At 38.8% G+C, this 22,591-nt stretch overlaps 1 protein-coding gene across 1 annotated transcript in view; it reads left to right on the forward strand.

Annotated features, from left to right (window-relative positions):
• Nucleotides 1-22,591, forward strand: part of LOC130706313 (transmembrane 9 superfamily member 2-like) — an 81,735-nt gene that overhangs the window by 17,294 nt on the left and 41,850 nt on the right. The window contains 3 exon segments of the mRNA XM_057537704.1: nucleotides 94-146; nucleotides 14,164-14,291; nucleotides 19,339-19,450. Of these exon segments, the coding sequence (XP_057393687.1) occupies nucleotides 94-146; nucleotides 14,164-14,291; nucleotides 19,339-19,450 (293 nt within the window).

A 22,591-nucleotide genomic window follows, 5' to 3' on the forward strand; every position in this document is an offset into this window, starting at 1 on the left:
TGCTTGTTTTGTGACATTTGATTTATACAATTTAGTCAAATCTCTTAATATTTTTAATTTTCTTTCTTAATAGTTTTCTTTTAAGACAGAAAGCTGTAAAAGTTTGTGTAAAATCTTATGATACAGCAAATGAAAATCAAAAGAAAAAGCTGTCCTTCTTTGTCTCTTGTAATAGTCTTTATTTTAAAGTCTATTTTGTCTGATATGAGAATTGGGTAGTGTAGGCTTCCTGGTGGAGGGAACTGGTGCCTGTGTTCTGGAGGATGAGGCTGGTGGGCAGGGCCACGTCCGGTGGTGTGTTTTGGGGTGTCTGTGACCTTATTATGATTTTAGGCAGCCTCTCTGCTAATGGGTGGGGTTGTGTTTCTGTCTTGCTAGTTGTTTGGCATAGGGTGTCCAGCAGTGTAGTTTGCTCGTTGTTGAGTGGAGCTGGGTCTTAGCATTGTAATGGAGATCTCTTGGAGAGCTTTCGCCGTTTAATATTACGTGGAACCGGGAGGTCTTTGGTGGACCAGTGTCCTGAACTCGGCTCTCCCACCTCAGAGGCTCAGGCCTGACACCCGTCTGGAGCACCAAGACTCTGTCAGCGACACGGCCAGGTATGTGGGGAGTTTCTTGCCTTTTGGGAAGTCTGAGGTCTTCTGCCAGCATTCAGTAGGTGTTCTGTAGGAGTTGTTCCACATGTAGATGTATTTCTGATGTATTTGTGGGGAGGAAGTCGATCTCTACGTCTCACTCCTCCACCATCTTGAAGGTCTCCAGGAAACACAAGCTTTAAATGACACATTAAACAAGATGGACTTCATTGATATTTATAGGACATTCCATCCAAAAACAACACAATACACTTTCTTCTGAAGTGCTCATGGAACATTCTTCAGGATAGATCATATCTTGGGACACAAATCAAGTCTTGGTAAATTTAAGAAAACTGAAATCATATCAAGTATCTTTTCTGATCACAACACTATGAGACTAGATATCAATTACACGAAAAAAACTGTAAAAAATACAAACACATGGAGGCTAAACAATACACTACTAAATAACCAAGAGATCACTGAAGACATCAAAGAGGAAATCAAAAAATACCTAGAAACAAATGACAGTGAAAACACAGTGACCCAAAACCTATGGGATGCAACAAAAGCAGTTCTAAGAGGGAAGTTTATAGCAATAAAATCCTACTTCAAGAAACAAGAAACATCTCAAATAAACAATATAGCCTTACACCTAAAGCAATTAGAGAAAGAAGAACCAAAAAACCCCAAAGTTAGCAGAAGGAAAGAAATCATAAAGATCAGATCAGAAATAAATGAAAACAGAAATGAAGAAAACAGTAGCAAAGATCAATGAAACTAAAAGATGGTTCTTTGAGAAGATAAAATTGATAAACCGGGCTTCCCTGGTGGTGCAATGGTTAAGAATCCGCCTGCCAATGCAGGCGACTCGGGTTCGAGCCCTGGTCTGGGAGGATCCCACATGCCGCAGAGCAGCTGGGCCCGTGCGCCACAACTACTGAGCCTGCGCTCTGTAGCCCGCGAGCCACAACTACTGAAGCCTGCGCTTTTAGAGCCTGTGCTCTGCAGCAAGAGAAGCCACCTCAGTGAGGTGCTATACAGTAGGTTCTCATTAGATATCTATTTTATACACAGTATCAATAGTGTATATATGTCAATCCCCATCTCCCAATTCATTCCACTGTCCCCTTTCCCCCTTGGTATCCATATGTTTGTTTGTTCTCTAAGTCTGTGTCTTTATTTCTGCTTTACAGATAGGTTCATCTGTACCATTTTTCTAGATTCCACATATATGCGTTAATATACGATATTTGTTTTTCTCTTTCTGACTTACTTCACTCTGTATAATACTCTCTAGGTCCATCCACCTCACTAGAAATAACTCAATTTCGTTTCTTTTTTATGGCTGAGTAATATTCCATTGTATATATGTACCACATTTTCTTTATCCATTCATCTGTCAGTGAACATTTAGGTTGCTTCCATGCCCTGTCTATTGTAAATAGTGCTGCAGTGAACATTGGGGTGCATATATCTTTTTGAATACACCCAGTAGTGGGATTGCTGGGTCATATGGTAGTTCTATTTTTAGTTCTTTAAGGAACCTCTATACTCTTTTCCATAGTATAGTGGCTGTATCAATTTACATTCCTGCCAACTGTGCAAGAGGGTTCCCTTTTCTCTACACCCTCTCCAGCATTTATTGTTTGTAGATTTTTTTGATGATGGCCATTCTGACTGGTGTGAGGTGATACCTCATTGTAGTTTTGTTTTGCATCTCTCGAATAATTAGTGATGTTGAGCATCTTTTCATGTGCGTCTTGGCCATCTGTATGTCTTCTTTGGAGAAATGTCTATTTAGGTCTTCTGCCCATTTGTGGATTGAGTTGTTTGTTTTTTTGATATTGAGCTGCATGAGCTGTTTATATATTTTGGAGATTAATCCTTTGTCAGTTGCTTCATTTGCAAATATTTTCTCCCATTCTGAGGGTTGTCTTTTCATCTTATTTATGGTTTCCTTTGCTGTGCAAAAGCTTTTAAGTTTCATTAGGTCCCATTTGTTTATTTTTGTTTTTATTCTCATTACTATAGGAGGTGGGTCAGAAAAGATCTTGCTGCGATTTATGTCAGAGTGTTCTTCCTATGTTTTCCTCTAAGAGTTTTATAGTGTCCGGTCTTACATTTAGGTCTTTTTTTTTAACATTTAATTAATTAATTAATTTTATTTTTTGGCTGTGCCGTGTGTTAGTTGTGGCATGAGGGCTCTTCATTGTGGGCATGTGGGATCTTTCGTTGTGGCGTGCAGGCTTCTCTCTAGTTGTGGCGTGTGGGTTTTCTCTTCTCTAGCTGTGGTGCACGGGCTCCAGGGCACATGGGCTCTGTAGTTTGCGGCACACGGGCTCTCTAGTTGAGGTGCATGAGCTCAGTAGTTTTGGCCTGAGGGCTTAGTTTCCCTGCGGCATGTGGGATCTTAGTTTCCTGACCAGGGATTGAACCCATGTCCCCTGCATTGTAAGGCAGATTCTTTACCACTGGACCACCAGGGGAGTCCCTACATTTAGGTCTTTAATTCATTTTGAGTTTGTTTTTGTGTATGGTGTTAGGGAGTGTTCTAATGTTATTCGTTTACATGTAGCTGTCCAGTTTTCCCAGTGCTACTTATTGAAGAGACTATCTTTTCTCCATTGTATATTCTTGCCTTCTTTGTCATAGATTAGGTGACCATAGGTGTGTGGGTTTATCTCTGGGCTTTCTATCCTGTTCCATTGATCTATATTTCTGTTTTTGTGCCAGTACCATACTGTCTTGATTATTGTAGCTTTGTAGTATAGTCTGAAGTCAGGGAACCTGATTCCTCCAGCTCTGTTTTTCTTTCTCAAGATTACTTTGGCTGTTTGGGGTCTTTTGTGTTTCCATACAAATTATAAAATTTTTTGTTCTAATTCTATGAAAATTGCCATTGATAATTTGTTAGGGATTGCATTGAATCTGTAGATTGCTTTGGGTAGTAGAGTCATTTTCACAATATTGATTCTTCCAATCCAAGAACATGGTATATCTCACCATCTGTTTGTGTTGTCTTTGATTTCTTTCATTAGTATCTTATAGTTTTCTGCATACAGGTCTTTTGTCTCCTTACGTAGGTTTGTTCCTAGGTATTTTATTCTTTTTGTTGCGATGGTAACTCAGATCTTTTTATCTTGGAAGTCCCAATCACACTGTTTTTGAAATCTGTCTTGTGGTTTTCAAGCTGTTTTCTACTGGGCCCTAGGGTAATAGAAGTGTCTTGGGGCTGCCATGGAGGCTGAATGGGCATGGAAGGGCTCAACCAGGGCAGCATTGCTTATAATCTGTGTTACATGTGGAGACTTGACATGGATCAGCAATGGGGATGAAGGGGGAGACTCGATGTGGATCAGCAGTGGGGATGAAGGGGAAGGGAGAGAGGAGCAGAGGATGCCTGCCAGGTTTCTGTTTTGGTGTCTAATTGGTGGTACCCTTCATTGTTTCTTTCCAGAGAAAAGGGCAGTGCTTCTTGAATTTCAGTCATTCATGCACCACCTTGGTGATTTTTGCCACATCTGAGGCACCTGTATTATTATTTATCCGTCATTTATTTTTTTTGGCTGTGCCGCATGGCTTGCGGGATCTCAGTTCCCTGACCAGGGATTGAAACTGGGCCCTGGCAGGGAAAGCCCAGAATCCTAACCACTAAGCCACCCGGGAACTCCCTATTTATCCATAATTTAACTTAAATTTATTTAAAAGGAAATTACAGAAATTACAGGCTTAGTGTACTACTTATATATTTTATTCATCTATTTTCAAGTAACTAGATTAAAAAGTAGAGTACAGACTGTTTTTTCACCTACTACCTAAAATTATCTCATATATCCCCAGTGATATGTATTTCTCACAGTGGGAAACATTCACATAGGGAATGTGGGAGAAAAAGCAGCAAACAACTGCTTAATTGATAATTCTTTTAAAGTAAGGGAAAAGTGACAGAAGACAGGAGTTAATGAGTAGGAGAAATTTGCATTAATATAGTCTGTGTTTGATACTCTATATGGAAGTCTATATGGAAATTTTTTTTTTTTTTGGCCGCACTTCCCGGCTTGCGGGATCTTAGTTCCCTGATCAGGGATTGAACCCGGGCCCTCGGCAGTGAAAGCACAGAGTCCTAACCACTGGACTGCCAAGGAATTCCCTGGAATGGTTCTTTGGAACCATTTAAAGACCACATCTTTGATGGTCTGGGAAGAATAAATGGGCCAATAGGATGAAAGAGCCCCAGTTGGCCAGAGTAGCAGTAACTTTTATCAACATTTGTGGGTTGCCACCCTAAGATTACCAAGGTTAAGTGAAACCAGCAGTTGTCTTTTGTCATCCCTTTTATATATAGAGGAACGCTTTATTGAGAATTTTCTCATTCATTTTTATTTTAAGGAATTTTTTTTTTTTTGGCTGCACTGCACCACATGTGGGATGTCAGTTCCCCAACCAGGGATTGAACCCATGCCCACTGCGGTGGAAGCATGGAGTCCTAACCACTGGACTGCCAGGGAAGTCCCTAAGGATATTTATTTTGGGTAGATGTTGATGTCCTCCTCCTTCCCCCCTTTACATGCAGACTTCCTTCCATTGCAAACTTAAAGCTGTAGGGAAGTTTCAGAAAAGTTGTTTATAGTATTTATTGTGTAATTGATCTTTTTTGCAGGAATAATTATATCACCTATTCTCAAAGTGAGGTCTGGGACTCTCTGAGAACTTTTCAGGGAGTCTGCCAGGTCAAACTATTTCCATAATACTATTAAGATGTTTTTTGCCTTCTTTACTCTCACTCTTTCATGAGTGTACAGTGGAATTTTCCAGAAGCTATGTGAAGTGTGATGATGTCATCACTCTAAAGGCTAATGGAATGTGTGATTCTGTACACTTGCATTTTAAAATTTTCTCATTTTAAGTTCTAATTTGGTCACTATGGGTAGATATAACCCTCATAAACAAAAACTCTTTAGGGTTTTTCATACTTTTTAAGAGTAGGAGTCCTGAGACTAAAAAAGTTTGAGAACTGCTGAATTAGATATTTAGAATCAAAGTGGCAAATATGGTTGTCTTATCAATAGAAAGTTTTAAATTCATTAAGTACACTAGCATTGTATGAACACCACCATGATGATTACAAAAGTAATACCTGTTTGGGGACTTCCCTGGTGGTCCACTGGTTGAGGCTCTGAGCTTCCACTGCAGGGGGCCTGGGTTCCATCCCTGGTCGGGGAACTAGGATCCCCTCATGCCGCGTGTTGTGGCCAAAAAAAAAGGAAAAAAAAAGTAATACATGTTTGTAAAACCCTCATACAACACAGAGGTATAAAGAGTATGAAGTGACAGTCTTCATATAATCCTCCTCAATTTTAATAGATTCTTTTTATGTATACATAATTTCTTAATCTAAGTGAGATTGTAATATATATATTTTTGTAATCTGCTTCTTTGTCTTTACTTAGAAGTTTATAATGGACTTCTTTCCATGTTCATTTTGTATATTATGTATATATACACACACATATGTACGGAGAGAGGGAATACAAGAACGAGAAAATGATTATACTTTTTAATAGTTTCATAATATTCCATTGTATGGATGGATCATAATTTTTTATCCATTCCATCATGATTAGCTGTTTTCAATTTTTGTTATTAATGATGCTGCAGTGAACATTCTTTTACCTCTCTGAGTCTCATCTGTAAAATGGGAATAAGGATAATATATACCACATAGGATTGTTGTGAGGATAAATAGGATAAGACTTGTAAAGTTCTTGGAGCAGTGTCTGACACATAGTAGGCACTCAATAAGTGATAGTTATTATTGTGCAAACCTCTGTGTACTCTTTTCTAATTATGACCTTAGGATAAATTCATGTAAGTGTAATTGCTGGGTCAAAGGATATGGACTTTAAAAAAAACCTTTTCGTTGTAAAATGCAGATACAGAAAACCATACAGAACAAATATAAAGTGTAATGACTTGTTATAAGGGGGACACCTTTGTAAACCCCAGCCAGATCAAGAAATAGAATTTGGCCAGCCACCCCAGAAGGTATCCATGTGTCCCTACCCAGTTCCAACACTCTTCCTTCCCCTAAAATAACCACTATCCTAACTTTTACCCTAATCACTTCCTTGAGTTTCTTTTACGGTTTTGTCACCCAAGTCTACATCCCTAGATGCTATAGTTTAGACTTGATCATTTTATGTATCTTTTTTCAATGTTTTTTGTGAGCATTTTCAAATGCACAAACAGTTGAATGAATTATATAGTGGACACTCATAAACCCAGCACCTAGATTCTATAATTAGCATTTTCTGTGTTTGATTTATCACCTTTCTATCCATTTGTCCATTCCTGTATTACTCATCCAAACAATGGTGCATTTTCCTCTATCCCTGATTCCTTCAAATTGGTAGATGGATCCAGCGGCTTGATTAGATTCAGGTTTGATCTCTTTGGCAAGATAAAGTAGTGATGTGTTCTTTCATCAGGAGGCACATGATATCACCAGAATGTGGCACATTTGTTACAATTGATGAATCTTCATTGATACACCATTATCACCCAAAGTCCATAGTTTACATTAGGGTTCACTCTTGGTATTGTACATTTTATGGGTTTGGACAAATGTATAATGACATGTATTCATTGTTATAATATCATACAGAGTAGTTTCACTGCCCTAAAAATCTTCTGTACTCTGCCTATTCATCCCCCTCCACCTGATGTCTTTTGTTTCTCTCTTTTACTATGATAAGTGGATCCATTAATTCCTTAGAGGTTGCTGAGGCTGAAGAAACAGGAGCATGCGGAGTGAGCATTCATCAACCAGGAAGCAAAACCCTTTTCTCTTGCAGTGTCTATCCAGCGCCCTCTACTGACAAAGCTTCATTCAGTGTCAGGTTGCGAAGGAGAACTATTTAAAATATTGAAAGGGCCCAGATAATTTTCACAGAGGTCAAAGAGCATGAATTCGGGGATGAGAGGCAATCAATCAATAACTGGCACACCTTACATGCATGTACTGATCAATACTCTGATGAAAGAGACCCCTTGCATATCTCCAGAAATCTCTGTGCGGCTCTCCTCTCTCTGGTAATCTGCCCCACAAAATCTAGCCCCCTTGGCCTCTCTGGACTTCGAACTTTGTCTTCTCAACTGGGAGAGATTGCAGGGCTCTGCTTGGGTACCCTTTCCCTGCACCACAACCTGGAAATCCTCTCTGGGGAGGAAGCGTGAGGCTTCCCCTTCTCTGGGTGATCACTGTTTTAATGTTCTTTGTTGTCCAGGGTCTGAAAACTGTTGTTTCATATATTTTACCCATTTGAAAAAGTTGTTTAAGGTGAAAGAGTAAATCTAGTCTCGTGTTATTCAATCATGTCTGGAGGAGGAAGTCCAGCTCTCTTGCTTTCTTTTTGCATACGTTTGCTTCGTGTAACTTTGCCTATCCTTTCATTTTTAATTTTCAGAATCTCTTTTAGATGTGTCTCTTTTATACAACATGTTGTTGAGTTTTGCTTTGTGGTATCTTCTGAAAAATCTTTTCCTCTTAATAGGTGAGTTAAGCCCATTTACATGTATTGATATGACATTTGCTTTCAGTTCTGTTTTATTACGTCTTCTTTACTATTTTGATATTTCACATTTTATTGATTCTTAGACTCATGTTTCCCCATATTTTAACATTTATGAAATCAAGATGTATCTTCCAGTTGATGGCATGTTAAAGGTTAATTGACAGTGTTTTTTTTTTAGCAGCACATAAAATAATGATTTTTTAAAAAATTTAAAAAGAATTTATTTATTTAATTTATTTATTTTTGGCTACATTGGGTCTTCCTTGCTGCACGCGGGCTTTCTCTAGTTGTGGTGAGTGGGGGCTACTCTTCATTGCAGTGCGTGGGCTTCTCATTGTGGTGGCTTCTCTTGTTGCAGAGCACGGACTCTAGGTGTGTGGGCTTCAGTAGTTGTGGCACGTGGGCTCAGTAGTTGTGGCTCGTGGACTCTAGAGCGCAGGCTCAGTAGTTGTGGCGCACGGGCTTAGCTGCTCTGCGGCATGTGAGATCTTCCTGGACCAGGGCTGGAACCCGTATCCCCTGCACTGGCAGGCAGATTCCTAACCACTGTGCCACTAGGGAAGCCCGTAACGATGTTTTATAAGTGGTGGCATTTTAGATTCCGTGAAATATAATATTTATTTGAAAAGTCTTTATGTGGTCTACATTTTTATTGTTGTAATTCTTCTAATATTTAAGGTTTGTATTTCTGTTATAGTCCTTTCATTTATACCTACTATTAGTCACTGGTTTTTTTTTTTTTTTTGGCTGTGCCACACAGCTTGTGGGATCTCAGTTCCCCGACCAGGGGTTGAACTCTGGCCGAGGCAGTGAAAGCCCAGAATCCTAACCAGTAGGCCACCAGGGAACTCCCAGTCACTTCTTTCTTTAGAGGGTGTTATGCAGTTTCATGATTACGTGTCTAGTTATGGATTTTTGTTTTGCTTGTTTTTTTTAAAAAAATAATTAATTAATTAATTTTTGGCCGCATTGGGTCTTCATTGCTGCGTGCGGGCTTTTCTCTAGTTGTGGTGAGCGGGGGCTACTCTTCGTTGCGGTGCATGGGCTTCTCATTGTGGTGGCTTCTCTTGTTGTGGAGCACGGGCTCTAGGCACGTGGGCTTCAGTAGTTGTGGCACATGGGCTCAGTAGTTGTGGCTTGTGGGCTCTAGAGCGCAGGCTCAGTAGTTGTGGCACACGGGCTTAGTTGCTCTGTGGCATGTGGGATCTTCCTGGACCAGGGCTCAAACCCGCGTCCCTTGCATTGGCAGGTGTATTCTTAACCACTGCGCCACCAGGGAAGTCCCTGTTTTGCTTTGTTTTAAATCCTGTTTGTAATTCCTTAAGTTTCCTGGATTGGTGCCTTTTATCAGTTCTGTAATTCTCAGCCATGGTGAGATATTTTCTTCTTTCCTTTTCAGACTCCAATTAAAGCTATGTTAAATGTTATTTTCTCCTCCATGTCTCTCTTTTGCTTTTTTTAAAAATAAATTTATTTTATTTATAAAATAAATTTATTTATTTTAATAAATTTTTTTATTTAATAAATTTATTTAATAAATAAAATTTTAAAATAAATTTATTTTATTTATTTATTTTTGGCTGTGTTGGGTCTTCGTTGCTGTGTGTGGGCTTTCTCCAGTTGAGTTGAGTGGGGGCTGCTCTTCCTTGCGGTGTGTGGGCTTCTCACTGCGGTGGCTTCTCTTGTTGCGGAGCACGGGCTCTAGGCCTGCGGGCTTCAGTAGTTGTGGCTCGCAAGCTCTAGAGCGCAGCCTCAGTAGTTGTGGCACACGGGCTTAGTTGCTCTGCGGCATGTGGGGTCTTCCTGGACCGAGGCTCGAACCCGTGTCCCCTGCATTAGCAGGCAGATTCCTAACCACTGTGCCACCAGGAAAGCCCCTCCTCCATGTCTGTTAACTTCCCTTCTGTATTTTCCATGTTTTTACTGTGCTATGTTCTTCTGGTCTATCTTCTAGACTATAAATTCTCTTTTCACTTGTTCCTTTTCTTAAGAGAAGAGAATTTTAGTAATCATCTTCTCATTTCTACAAGTTTTGTTCTTCAGATCTGCTGGGTCATTATTTGTACTTTTCTATTTCATACACATGCTTTCACACTTGTATTTGATGTCTTTAAAATATATTAAATTTGGTTAATTTTAAATCTGCTTGTGATCATTTCTGGATCTGAACTCTTTACAAGTTTGTTTCTGCTGATTCTTGCTCATAATTCCTTTTTTCTTGTATACTTCATTTTTTGGACTACATACTTATTGTTCTCGAAGATTGTTTGTGGAGTTTCTTTGAGTCCTAGGGTCAAAGTACTTTCCTCCAGAGAGGATTTTCCTTTACTTCCACAGGAGTCTTTGGGAAATACCAGTCTGGGACCACCTTAAAGCAAATTCATAACTTGAACTTTCTGGGGCCACTTTGATGATGTGAATCCAGCCTGCAAATCTATGTCAGGGCTGGTCTGTGGCCACAACTTTTTAAGGACAGTTTTATTTCTCTCCCCCGCCTCTGCCTTGTTCTGTTTAGCTTCAAGACCATCTTCCCAATAGTCCATTGGGACTATATGAGCAGGTTCACTTCTGGCTCACCTTTACTCTGAGGATGTTACTTTTGGAGGGGGTGGGTGGTCTCAGCTTAATGTTCAGAGGGTCTCATATTAGCCTTTTCACCTGGGAGGGCCTTCCCTGAGTTCCCGCCTCCTCATCCCATGAAGCTACCCAAACCCAAGTTCAAGTTTGCCCAGCTCAGCAGGTGACCTCAGGGCAGTAGCAGCATCAGTGCTCCCTTACCCAGCTGACCTCTCTGGCTTCCTACTTTCCCTTAGAATTTGGCATGGTAGTTCCTTACTTTCTTGTCACCTCATGTTGCTTTTTTTCTTTTTTAAATTTTAAAGACTTTACCTTTTTAGAGCAGGTTTAGGTTCACAGCAAAATTGAGAGGAAGGTACAGAGATTTCCCATCTACCCCCTGCCCCACCTATGCATAGTCTCCCCCATTCTCAGCATCCTCCACCAAAATGGGACATTTGTTACAACTGATGAACCTACGTTGGTCCATCACATCATAATCACGCAAAGTACATACTTTACATTAGGGTTAACTCTTGGTGTTGTACATTCCATGCTCATGTTTCTTTTAAGGAGATATTTGTTATATTTATCATTTGTAGTTTTTAGCAGGAGATTTGGCCCAAATAAGATTGGAATTGGAAATCTAGTTAAAGTTTTAAAGCATAATTTTAATATCTAGTAGGAAGGAAACTAACATTTAATGACTTCTTTACTCTGTGCCAGGTGCTGTGCTAGGTCTTTCCGTATAATTTCTCACTTAATCCTCAACAATTTTATGAATTAAGTGATGATAGCCCCATTTTACAACTAAGAAAACTAAGGCCCAGAAAGACTCACGTACAAAGGATGGTATGTGGCAAAATCTGAATTCCATCCCAATGTTTCTTGATCCAAATTTTGATCTCTTTGTACCATACCAAACTGCCTCATATTTTTTGAGCATCTACTGGCTATTAGCTCTGAGGATATATTTGAGAAGTGCCTGGCACATAGTGGATGTTCAAAAATATTTGTTGAATGAATGAATGATCCAGACAAAATTCATAGCCTTGTGATCTACTGGGGAACACAATTTACTAGGGGATGTAAACATGTAAATACACTGAGTACAATTTGATGTGGTAAATGGCAGAGATATGAGCAGAGTGCTATGAGAGCACACAATAAAGAATTCTCTTTAGTAATTTTTCAGATTATAGGTAGAGGCTATGGCAGCAGATGAGTCTGGAGAGACAAGCAGGATTCAGATCCTGAAGGGCCTTGTTACCACTTTATCTGTCAGATTGAGTACGTGACGGTGGTTGAAATGCTTTTCATGGGCAGATTTAACCCTTACAGCACTCTGTTATGATTTCTACAGTATAGGTACGGAAACCAAGACACTGAGAGGTTAAGCAACTCGGCCAAGGTCACTCAGGCTAGCACATGCCATTCCTGAGCTTTCAACCAAGCCAGTTTGACTGTGAAGTCTTTAACCCCTATGCTGTGCTGCTTCTATTAGTACATATCACACACATACCTCTGTACCAGTACATGCTCTACTAGCTGCATTTTATTTCTCTGTATGTTTATACCATCTTTCATTTAACTGTACTGATAGACATTTTTGGTTGTTTCTAGGTTTTTGCAATTATGGACAGTATTGTGGTGAGCAGTACTTACTTTCCATCCCAAACTGATTCTGATGCACCGCCTCAGGATCACTCGTACCGTCTCCTTTATCATCACTGTACTAAATGATCTCTAAATTTCCTTCAGGGCTATCACTCTCAATTCTGAGATTTGCAGAGTCATAATTCTTAATCTAGGAGTCCTGCATGTTGTAGATTACTCAACATGGTAATTGACAAGGCTCATTTGTACTCATTCTCTGAAGATTGAAGGCCTGGGTGACATAATAGCTAATATTTAGGCTTTCTATGCCAAGCACTGCACTAAGTACTTTACGTACATTATTCTGTTTAATCCTCTCAACAATCTTATGGGCAATCCTATTATTGTCCCCAATTTTAAAAAGGGGAAACTGAGACTCAAAGAGGTTAAATGACTTGTCTGTGGTCATATAGCTAGTAAATGGCTGTCTGATTGCAAAGTTCATATTGTTAACCCTTGTCTTAATTTGCTAGGGCTGCTGTAACAAAGTACCACAAAATGGGTGTCTTAAAACAACAAAAATTTATTGTCTCAGAGTTTTGGAGACTAGAAGTCCGAGATGAAGGTGTCAGCAGCAGTGCTGGTTCCTTCTGAGGGCTCTGAGGGAGAATCTGTTCCATGCCTCTCTCCTAGATTCTAGTGATGGCCAGCAGTCCTTGGCTTGTGGCTGCATCCCTCCAGTCTCCTCCCCTGTCTTTACATGGCATTCTGCCTGTGTGTTTCTCTCTCTACATGGCCTTTTCCTCGTTTTATGAAGACTGGTTATATTGGATTAGAGCCCACTTGAATGGCCTCATTCATCCTAACTTGATTTTGTCTTACAGAGACCCTATTTCCAAATAAGGTCACATTCACAGGTACAGTGGGTTAGGACTTAAGCCTGTCTTTTGGGGGGGGACACAGTCCAACCCATCACAACTCTTATACAAAAACTGCCCCCCAAATCCTTATGGAAAAATAGTCCCTCACTCTCCCTTAACCACTGGTTCTCAAAGTGTGTTCCAGGACCAGGAGCATCAGCACCACCTGGGAGCTTGTTAGACACACAGAATCTCAGGCTTCACCCTAGGCCCACTGAGTCGGAATCTGCATTTTAACAAGATCCCTGGGAAATTTGTATAAACCTTCAAGTTTAAGAAGAATTGATCTAAGATAATTATCTTCAGATATAGTTGTGGCTACTAGGGAGTGAACTAATGAATACTTGGCTGGTAGAGAGAGTTTCACTCCGTTTTTATCTGTTTGATGCTTCTGATTATAAATGTAGATATACCCTCATTATACAAAATTTGGTAAGTACAGAAAAATCCAAAGAAGTAGAGGAAAAATTATTGCCTATAATCTCACTACCCAGAGGCGCCACAGTTAACATTCTGAAACACAGCTTCCTTCTATTTTTTCTTGCTTCATTACTTTTACCATAAATAAAGCCCAAACTCTTGATAGGGTTAAACTTTAAGTACTGATAACATTTTATTAGTTTATTTGTATTACTTCATAGTTTTGTGTGGTTAAAAATCCAGCGATGCATGCATTTGTGAATTTTACATTTGCAATATTATTCCTTTGTAACAACTATTTAAAACTGTAGAATTAACTAACATCTTAATTTTAGGCCAGATGCTCAGGGCTGCAGTTTTTATCTTATAAAAACACATTTACACTTCAGTATGCTTAATTTATAGCTCGATTTTTTAGAAGTAATATATCCCATTTTCATTCCGTGATTAGATTTTATATTTTTTAGTTTGTAGGAAAAGTTCAAACTTCTTTCAAATTTCTTTATCTTTCTGCAGTCTGAATTCAACAAAAGTAATACTTTCTACCTCTTCAACCATGTCGATATTACCATTACATATCACGGGGAAAGTGAAACAAATTGGGGTATTGTAAGATTGGTTACTGCTAGACTTGATCCCAAAAGGTAATTATAGAATGTCTTTTTAATTAGTTCCATTAATTTAAAAATTAATTCAAAATGTAGAAGATCTCACCAGAATTTTTATTTTTAGGATACATGTGTGATATAACCTTAGACATAAAGTTTGAAAAATCAAATAGGCAGGGACTTCCCTAGTGGTGCAGTGGTTAAGAATCCACCTGCCAATGCAGGGGACATGGGTTCCATCCCCGGTCTGGGAAGATCCCACATGCTGTGGAGCAACTAAGCCCGTGCACCACAACTACTGAGCCTGTGCTCTAGAGCCCACGAGCCACAACTACTGAGCCCACGTGCCACAACTACTGAGCCCACGTGCCACAACTACTGAAGCCTGCGCGCTCTAGGGCCCGCGTGCCGCAACTACTGAGCCCACATGCTGCAACTACTGAAGCCTGTGCACCTAGAGCCTGTGCTCCACAATGAGAGAAACCACCGCAATGAGAAGCCCATGCTCCGCAACAAGAGTAGCCCCCGCTCGCCATAACTAAAGAAAGCCTGCACGCAGCAATGAAGACCCAATGCAGCCAAAAATTAAAAAAAGAAAAAAGAAAAATCAAATAGGCAATTTTATTCCATTTAACCTATAGTAAGCATCTGAATAACATGTAATGTGAGGAAGAACTGGCAGACCTGGAAGAGAATTGACTTATTGAGGATATCCTAACTCTCTTCTTTAGTTGCTGCCATATGACAAAGAGATTAGATTAAGATTTGTGTTTCTTCAGAGGACAATTCTAGTACCAGTGGAGTCTATTAGGCAGGTATCAGCTGGGTATAAGGAAGAATCTGCTAGCAATTAGAGCTCTCTAACATTTGAATAAGCAACCTCAAGAATTAGTGAGTAGTTAATCCCTACACGTTTGTAGGAAGAGCCTAGATGACCCAGCTCTTTGAGATTTCATAGTTAGGCACCCAGCATAGTTTCTGGTCCCTAGTAAGTGAGTGGTCCCTAGTAAGTGAGTGCTTAATGTCTGGTCCCTAGTAAGTGAGTGTCTGGTCCCTAGTAAGTGAGTGCTTAATGAATTGTAAAGGGCAATTCTGTATTGGGTAAGAGACTAGACAGGTGACCTTTAATGTTCCAACCTTAAGATTCTTTGAGGGCTTCCCTGGTGGCGCAGTGGTTGAGAATCTGCCTGCCAATGCAGGGGACACGGGTTCGAGCCCTGGTCTGGGAAGATCCCACATGCCGCGGAGCAACTAGGCCCGTGAGCCACAACTACTGAGCCTGCGCGTCTGGAGCTTGTGCTCCGCAACAAGAGAGGCTGCGACAGTGAGAGGCCCGTGCACCGTGATGAAGAGTGGCCCCCGCTTGCTGCAACTGGAGAAAGCCCTCGCACAGAAACGAAGACCCAACACAGCCAAAAATAAATAAATAATTGATTAAATAATTTTTTAAAAAAAGATTCTTTGAAACTGTAGTATAAGAATAGTACTCTTCAATTAAAAGGGATAGAGGGGGAATATATCATACAGTGTATCAAATCATGATACATATGGGCAAAATATTATAAAACCTGAAATATTAGGATGGGAAAAGTGATCCTTTGAAACTTATGTGAAGTATATTAAAGGAGGTAAGTGTGGTATGGTTTTCTGAACACAGAACAAGGAATTTGGAAATTTGGATTTTTGTCTCATCTCTGCTGGTTCCATTTTGGAAGTCAACCCTAAGTTCATCGAGATGAATCAGACTTCATTGTTTTTAAGCCTACTGGCCTGTTTTACTTTAGCCAAGGTTGTTCCATCTGTCACAGCTGATGGCCAAAGGGAAAGAATAGTTAGGGAATGTGCTGTGCCAAGCTTTTGACCATGGGTAGGTTAACTTGATCTCTCATAGGTTTAAATTTCCTCATCTGCAATAGGAGAGGGCTGAATTAGGAGTTTTTAGTATAGATACAGATGCATCAAACCCAATTTTTATTTTATTTTATTTTTTTAATATTTAAAATTTTTATTTGTTTATTATGAGTGATATTTAGCATCATTTTACATGTTTTTAAACTATCTGTATCTGTTCCCAATTTTTATTGATGTGTATGTTTCTGGGCAAAAGTGTCCATACATTTCATTAGATAAACAGACCCCAAAAGATGAAGAACACTGGTACTTTCCAACTCTGACTTATCTTAGTAAAAAGATGTTCTTTTTAAATTAGTGGCTATGTTAAAAATTTTTGAAGATTTATTTCATAAGGTGTTGCAGACAGGAAATAAAAGAAGGGTTAAAAGGATTAGGACATATTTATGAGTAACGGGGTAAATAGAGCTACTAAGAGAGGCCAGGGAATACTAACCATTGTCAAGAGCAACCGCCCATGCTTCTTTGTGTCTGTCACTTCTTATATCTGGGAACAGAATTTTAGGTTGATGGGCTGTGAGGTCTGACTCAGGATGGCTACTCATGTTGAAAGTCATTTGGGTATAAAGGTAGTAAACATACAAAGTATGATGCAGGAAGCTAATCTCATCAGCTATATGAAAATCACATTTAATGCTTATAATCACATCTCATATTCTCAGGCTTGGAGAGAGTAAAAAAGCCAAGAAAATCACTTTCTAGAGCTGTATTTATTTCTACGCTGCCCATAGTAATAGCTTATGTATGCATGCAGTAAAACTTTTATCTAATCACAGTAAAGCTCATTTATTTGGGCCCCCTGAGAATGACTGTGTTAAAATTCATCTTTTTCAGAATTAGGCAATCTGCTCAAGGTCATAGACGTGAGTTAGGCCTAATGGTTTTCTGGGTCTAGAGTCTTGTGTTTTCTTTCAGGTTCTGTACCTTGTTAATTTCCCTGATGGTTGCTATAACTGATCATCTCTTTTTCCTTAAAACACCTGCCGCATTTGGCTTTTGGGTTACCACTTTCCGGTTTTCTCCTGTCTCACTGGTTGCTCATCAGTCTTTTCATTTCTCCAACCTATTTTTTTTTCTTTTTTTTCATTTTTGGCCTCACCACACAGTTTGTGGGATTTTAGTGCCCTGACCAGGGACTGAACCCGGGCCCTTGGCAGTGAGGGCATGGAGTCCTAACTGCTGGACAACCAGGGAATTCCCTCATTTCTCCAACCTCTTAATGTCAGAGGGCCCCAGGACTCAGTCTTTTAGCTTTGCCTCTGCTTTATTTATACTCACACCTTGGCGATCTTACCCTGGCTCATCGCATCAGATACCGCAATGACGCTTAGGTCTCTAGACTTGTATATCTGGCTGTTTACTTGACCCGTCCACTTGGATGTCTAGTAGGCATTTCCAACTTAACATGTGCCCAAAAGAACTTCTAATCTTCCCTCCAAATCTGCTTCTCCTGTTGTCTTCTGCATCTCAGTAAATGGCAACTACATCCTTCTAGTTGCTCAGGCCCCCAAACCATGGCATCACCCTTGATTCCTCTTTATCATTCTTCATTTATATCCTATATCTAGTCCAACCCTTTGGCAGATCATAGGCTCTAATTTTTTTTTTGGCTGCATCGCGCGGCTTGCAGGATCTTCATTCCCTGACCAGGGATCGAACCCGAGTCCACAGCAGTGAAAGCCCTGTGTCTTAACCACTGGACAGCCAGTGAATTTCCCATGTGGCTCTATTTTTAAAATATATTCAGAATCCACCACTTCTCATCACCTCCACCACTATCAGCTGGTCCAAGACATGGTTATATCTCACATGGATTGTTGCAAAAACCTAGTTGGTCTCCTTGCTGCCAGCCTTGTCTTCTCACAGTCTGTTCTCAATACAGCATTCAGAGCATTCCTTTTTAAATTTCAGCTCGTGTCAATCCTCTGCTCAGAGCCTTCCAGTGACTTCCCATCTTAGAGTAAAAGTCAAAGTTCTGAAAATGGCCTGTAAGGCCTTATACAACCGATATATAAGGCCAGTGGTTTAAAATAGGGCTTCTACCTTGATTAGAGATCTTAACACAATTTTTGCTGCATAATCTCTCTCATATGAAATGCAGATCTTTCCTGTACTGGGTTCAGGACCCATACTTAAACAGTGAACCTTGATATGCATTATCATGCAGTAATTTAATTTTTCTCTTCAATGTTAAGTTTTGATCTATAGCCTTAACAATTATTATTTCTCTAATTCATAGCTGCTTTAAATTGTATTTTGGCTTTAAGTAGAATGCATTCATCCTACAAACACGTATAATATAAGGGCACATTATGTACCAGACAGTAGGGTTACAGGAATGAATAAAAAGAGGCACACACCAATAACCTTCGCAATCGTGGGCGAGTGGTTTTATTGTGTATATATGCGTACAGATAACAATCCCATAAGGATTACATATTATTCTTTAGACAGAAGCCAAAGGGTAAACTGTATGTTGAGAAAATAATTCAAAATGGAAGCATCATGGTTTCTCCTTTTGATTTTCTATCACTCTTTATTCCTCTTTTACTTTTCGAGTGACAGAAGAGTCTCTATTTCTGACCAGGCATTTGCTAGCTTCACCAGTCCTGTCTAGTTTCAAACTTCTCTAGTTTTTGTTTTCCATCTTCTGGTTTTAGTAATCATTCTCTTTCAAACACAAAAGGTTCACATAGATTATATACTCAGTACCTTTCATCGTTAAGCATGGCATTTTGCACACAGTAGACCCTCAGATCTCTGGGTGCTTATAAATATGATTTCTGCATCATCTATTTGATTTTCTAACTCTATAGCTAAGGTTACAAGATAGTTTTCTTTTTTAGTATATAGAAGGGGGGATGCAATAAAAGATGAAAAATAAAGCCATTTGCTAATAGAAGGATTTAAAAAAAATCTATCCACAGGCAAAGAGAAGGTTCTTAAGTATTGTGTTTTGGGCAGTATATTGAGTCTTATTTGCGTGTTAGGGACATTTAGAAACAAAAATATTTTAAATCGTAAAGAGTTTTAAATGCAGAATATAATGAAAGGCCTATTTTTTTTCAGCCTGCTATTGTTAACGTGCCTGAAGAGCCATGAATCTGAAATTTACGATGTCAGTTTGGTATAAAAATTCCTTTCCCTTCCTTTTTTCCCTCTCTTTTATTAGCTATAAACATTCAGATGAAAACCACCTAACTTGTAATGGACCCCCTATGGAAATTCCTGGAGAATATACAGATAAGTTGAATGTAACCTACACTTACTCTGTGAAATTTGAAGTGAGTATTCTATGCCATCATCTTATTTTTTCCCAAATCAAGTATATAAATATCATATATTTCATTAATATTAAAGCCTTAATTTCCGTCAATTTAAAGTTGTGTAACACAGCTTAGGAGCCCAAGAAAGTAGGTAAGTTCTTTATGTTAAAACCATTCAAAAGACAACAATTACAGGAATTGCTGTATTCAATCTACTACATTTCGGGTACCTTGCCCAGTACATTACTTTCTCATACTTCACACTGAGGTTTGAATGAGGTACATGGGCAACCAGAGGGGTGTCTCCTGGGGTTGGCAGACTGGCTGACTGCTCAAGTGAGACCTTCAAGGAAGAATATCTTGTGGAAGAGACACAATCTATTGTAGTGAAAAGAGCTGACATATTGGACATTTGGACTGACCTACAGTTCAAATTGGGGCTTGGCTGCTTACTAGCTGCATGAGCATAGGCAAGTCATGTGATCTCTGAGGCTCGATTTCTTCTCATGTCATTTCATCCTCATTTTCAGAATATATAAAGCCCTTAGCATGACACAGAGTAGGTCCTCAACATATAACATTCATTATTATTTGTACATCTGGAATTTTTCCTTTTGTAAATAGCTATTTTTATAAAGATGGTATGTATTTTTGGTAAATAGATAGATAGGCAGATAGACAGATTGACTATTAACATTCTGGTGAATAATTTATCAGCTCTTCAAAGCCCATGTTTTCCAAAGAGTTTTCTATAAACTAGTTCCTTCATATTTTATTTGTTTTAGCTTGGTATTTTAAAAGATGTTATGTGAAAAAAGGATCTATGATGAGGTTACTTTGGATAATGCTAGGTTAAACAATGTTAAAACAATGGCTTTATGAGTATTCACTATGTTAAAAAGCATTGTGAATTTTCAAAAGATGATTATAATATGCAGCATTTCATAGACCATGGCAAGAACTCATGGGGATATAATTTTCTGTAGAATATATAAGGAAAACACTGCGTGTGGTGCTAAAAAGTGTACACCTTTGTACAAATGGGATATTACATGTGCTATTTTCACTTAATGTGTATGTCATGGACATCTTTCCAGGTCAATAAATACAGAGTCACAGCCTTCTTTTTATTGACTACATAGTATATTTAACATACAGGCTGTAATTGACTTATTTAGTGCCATATTGATAAAAACAACCCAAATGTCTAATTTTTAATTATTATAAACAATGCTTTAATGAGCATCCTTACTTTTTTATTTGTCTGATTATCTCCTAGACTTAAATTCCTAGAAGTAGGATTATTTAGGTAACAGGATGTGCACATTTTGATAATACCTTACCAAATTCTTTTGCAGAAAAGTTGCTAGGCCTGAAGATCTGCTGTTTCCTCACACACTCAGCAATACTAGGTTTTTGTCAGTTTTAAAAATCTTGCTTCAGAATTTAATTCTGTGAGTATAACAAAGGGAGGTAGATTCATACTAGGCAAACTCCTAATGATCCAATATATAAACCAGAACACCAATTTTGTAATTTATGTGAAGAAATATAAATGTCTAGTGGACCACACCATTCATGTCAGCTGGTTAGCCCATCTGCTCATAATAAAGATATATGAGAAAGAAAATATAAATAGAATAGAATAAATAGAAAGTTTCTTGGTGAGCATAGGACCCCAGAGCAAAAGTAAGAGAGTATTAAAAGATGATATTCATGTGCACTAGTGCTATGCTTGCCCATGGACCAGATATCTGGTTCATATTCATGGGTCAGGTACTCTTAGCCTTGGACAGTATTAGAGGTGCTTCTCCAAAAGATGAACTTTGGGGCTTTTCTTTCATAGGGAAAACTTTTTATGACTATGTAGATATATGTATTTCTCTTTATAGTTTTTCAAGATGATGCATCATATTTTTGATTCAGCTTTCATTATACTTGATTTTATATAAGACTTATTTCTTATGGCTTTAGATTTGCTTTCCTGAGACAAAACCCTAATCACCTTATTTGGGATTAGGTCTCAAATCTCTTTGAACACTTACAAATTGTGCTTGGTTTGTGTCATTTCTATAGATGGCCTGACAGCCATTATGACACGATTCTTCCTAATCTCATTCTGAAAGCAATTCCAGTTTGGGGATGCCTTGCTTTTGTCCCTATGTATCACCTATAAAATGTTATCTCCATTTTATAAATGAGGATCCTGAAGCCCAGTGAGCTGAAGTAATTTTCTCTGGATCATAGCTAGCAGGAGGTGGAAGTGATATTCAAACTCAGGTCTGTTTGGCCCCAAACTCATAGTTTTTCCACTATTCCATTTTGGCTTTCTATATTAAAGGTCTATTATATTTTCTGCCTACAGAGTTACTGTAAAGAAAATGAGAAACGTTTATGTTAGAAATGTGTGTGTGTGTGTGTACTTTGAATCATCCAGCTAGAGGTCAGGATTACTTGATCCTACAGCCTGCAGTTTACCCAAAGTACAATTGGTGAAAACAGGCAATTTACTAGTCCAATAAGTATAGTCCAGTCTTCTAATCTCTGGATGAAACACAGAAGTGTAATCTGGGGAAAGGAATGAAATACACCCTGAAGAAATTAAAATAACCTTTCCCCAGTGATTGAGAATAGTATTCCAAGTCCAAGCTATTATCAGAAGTTGATTGAAGAGCTGAAGCCCTTATACATTTTTATCACTTATCAGTTGGCTATTAAAATTTTAAGTATAGGATGGTAACTAGACTTATGGTGGTGATCATTTTGAAATGTATAGAAATATTGAATCACTATGTTGTGTAACAAGAACTAACATAGAGTTGTAGGTCAATTATACTTCAAAAACAAACAAGCAAACAAACTCATAGAAAAAGAGATCAGATTTGTGGTGACCAGAGGCAGGGGATGGGGGCAGGGGGAATCAGATGACGGTGGTCAAAAGGTGCTAGGGATGTAATGTACATCATGATAAATATAATTAACACTGTACGTTATATATGAAAGTTGTTGGGAGTAGATCCTAAGAGTTCTGATCACAAGGAAAACATATATATTTTTTTTCTTTAATTTTGTATCTACAGTATATGAGAGGATGGATGTTCACTAAACTTACTGTGGTCATTTCATGATGTATGGAAGTCAAATCCTTATGCTGTACAC

Source organism: Balaenoptera acutorostrata, chromosome X, assembly GCF_949987535.1.
Source record: "Balaenoptera acutorostrata chromosome X, mBalAcu1.1, whole genome shotgun sequence".
NCBI classification, from domain to species: Eukaryota; Metazoa; Chordata; class Mammalia; order Artiodactyla; family Balaenopteridae; genus Balaenoptera; species Balaenoptera acutorostrata.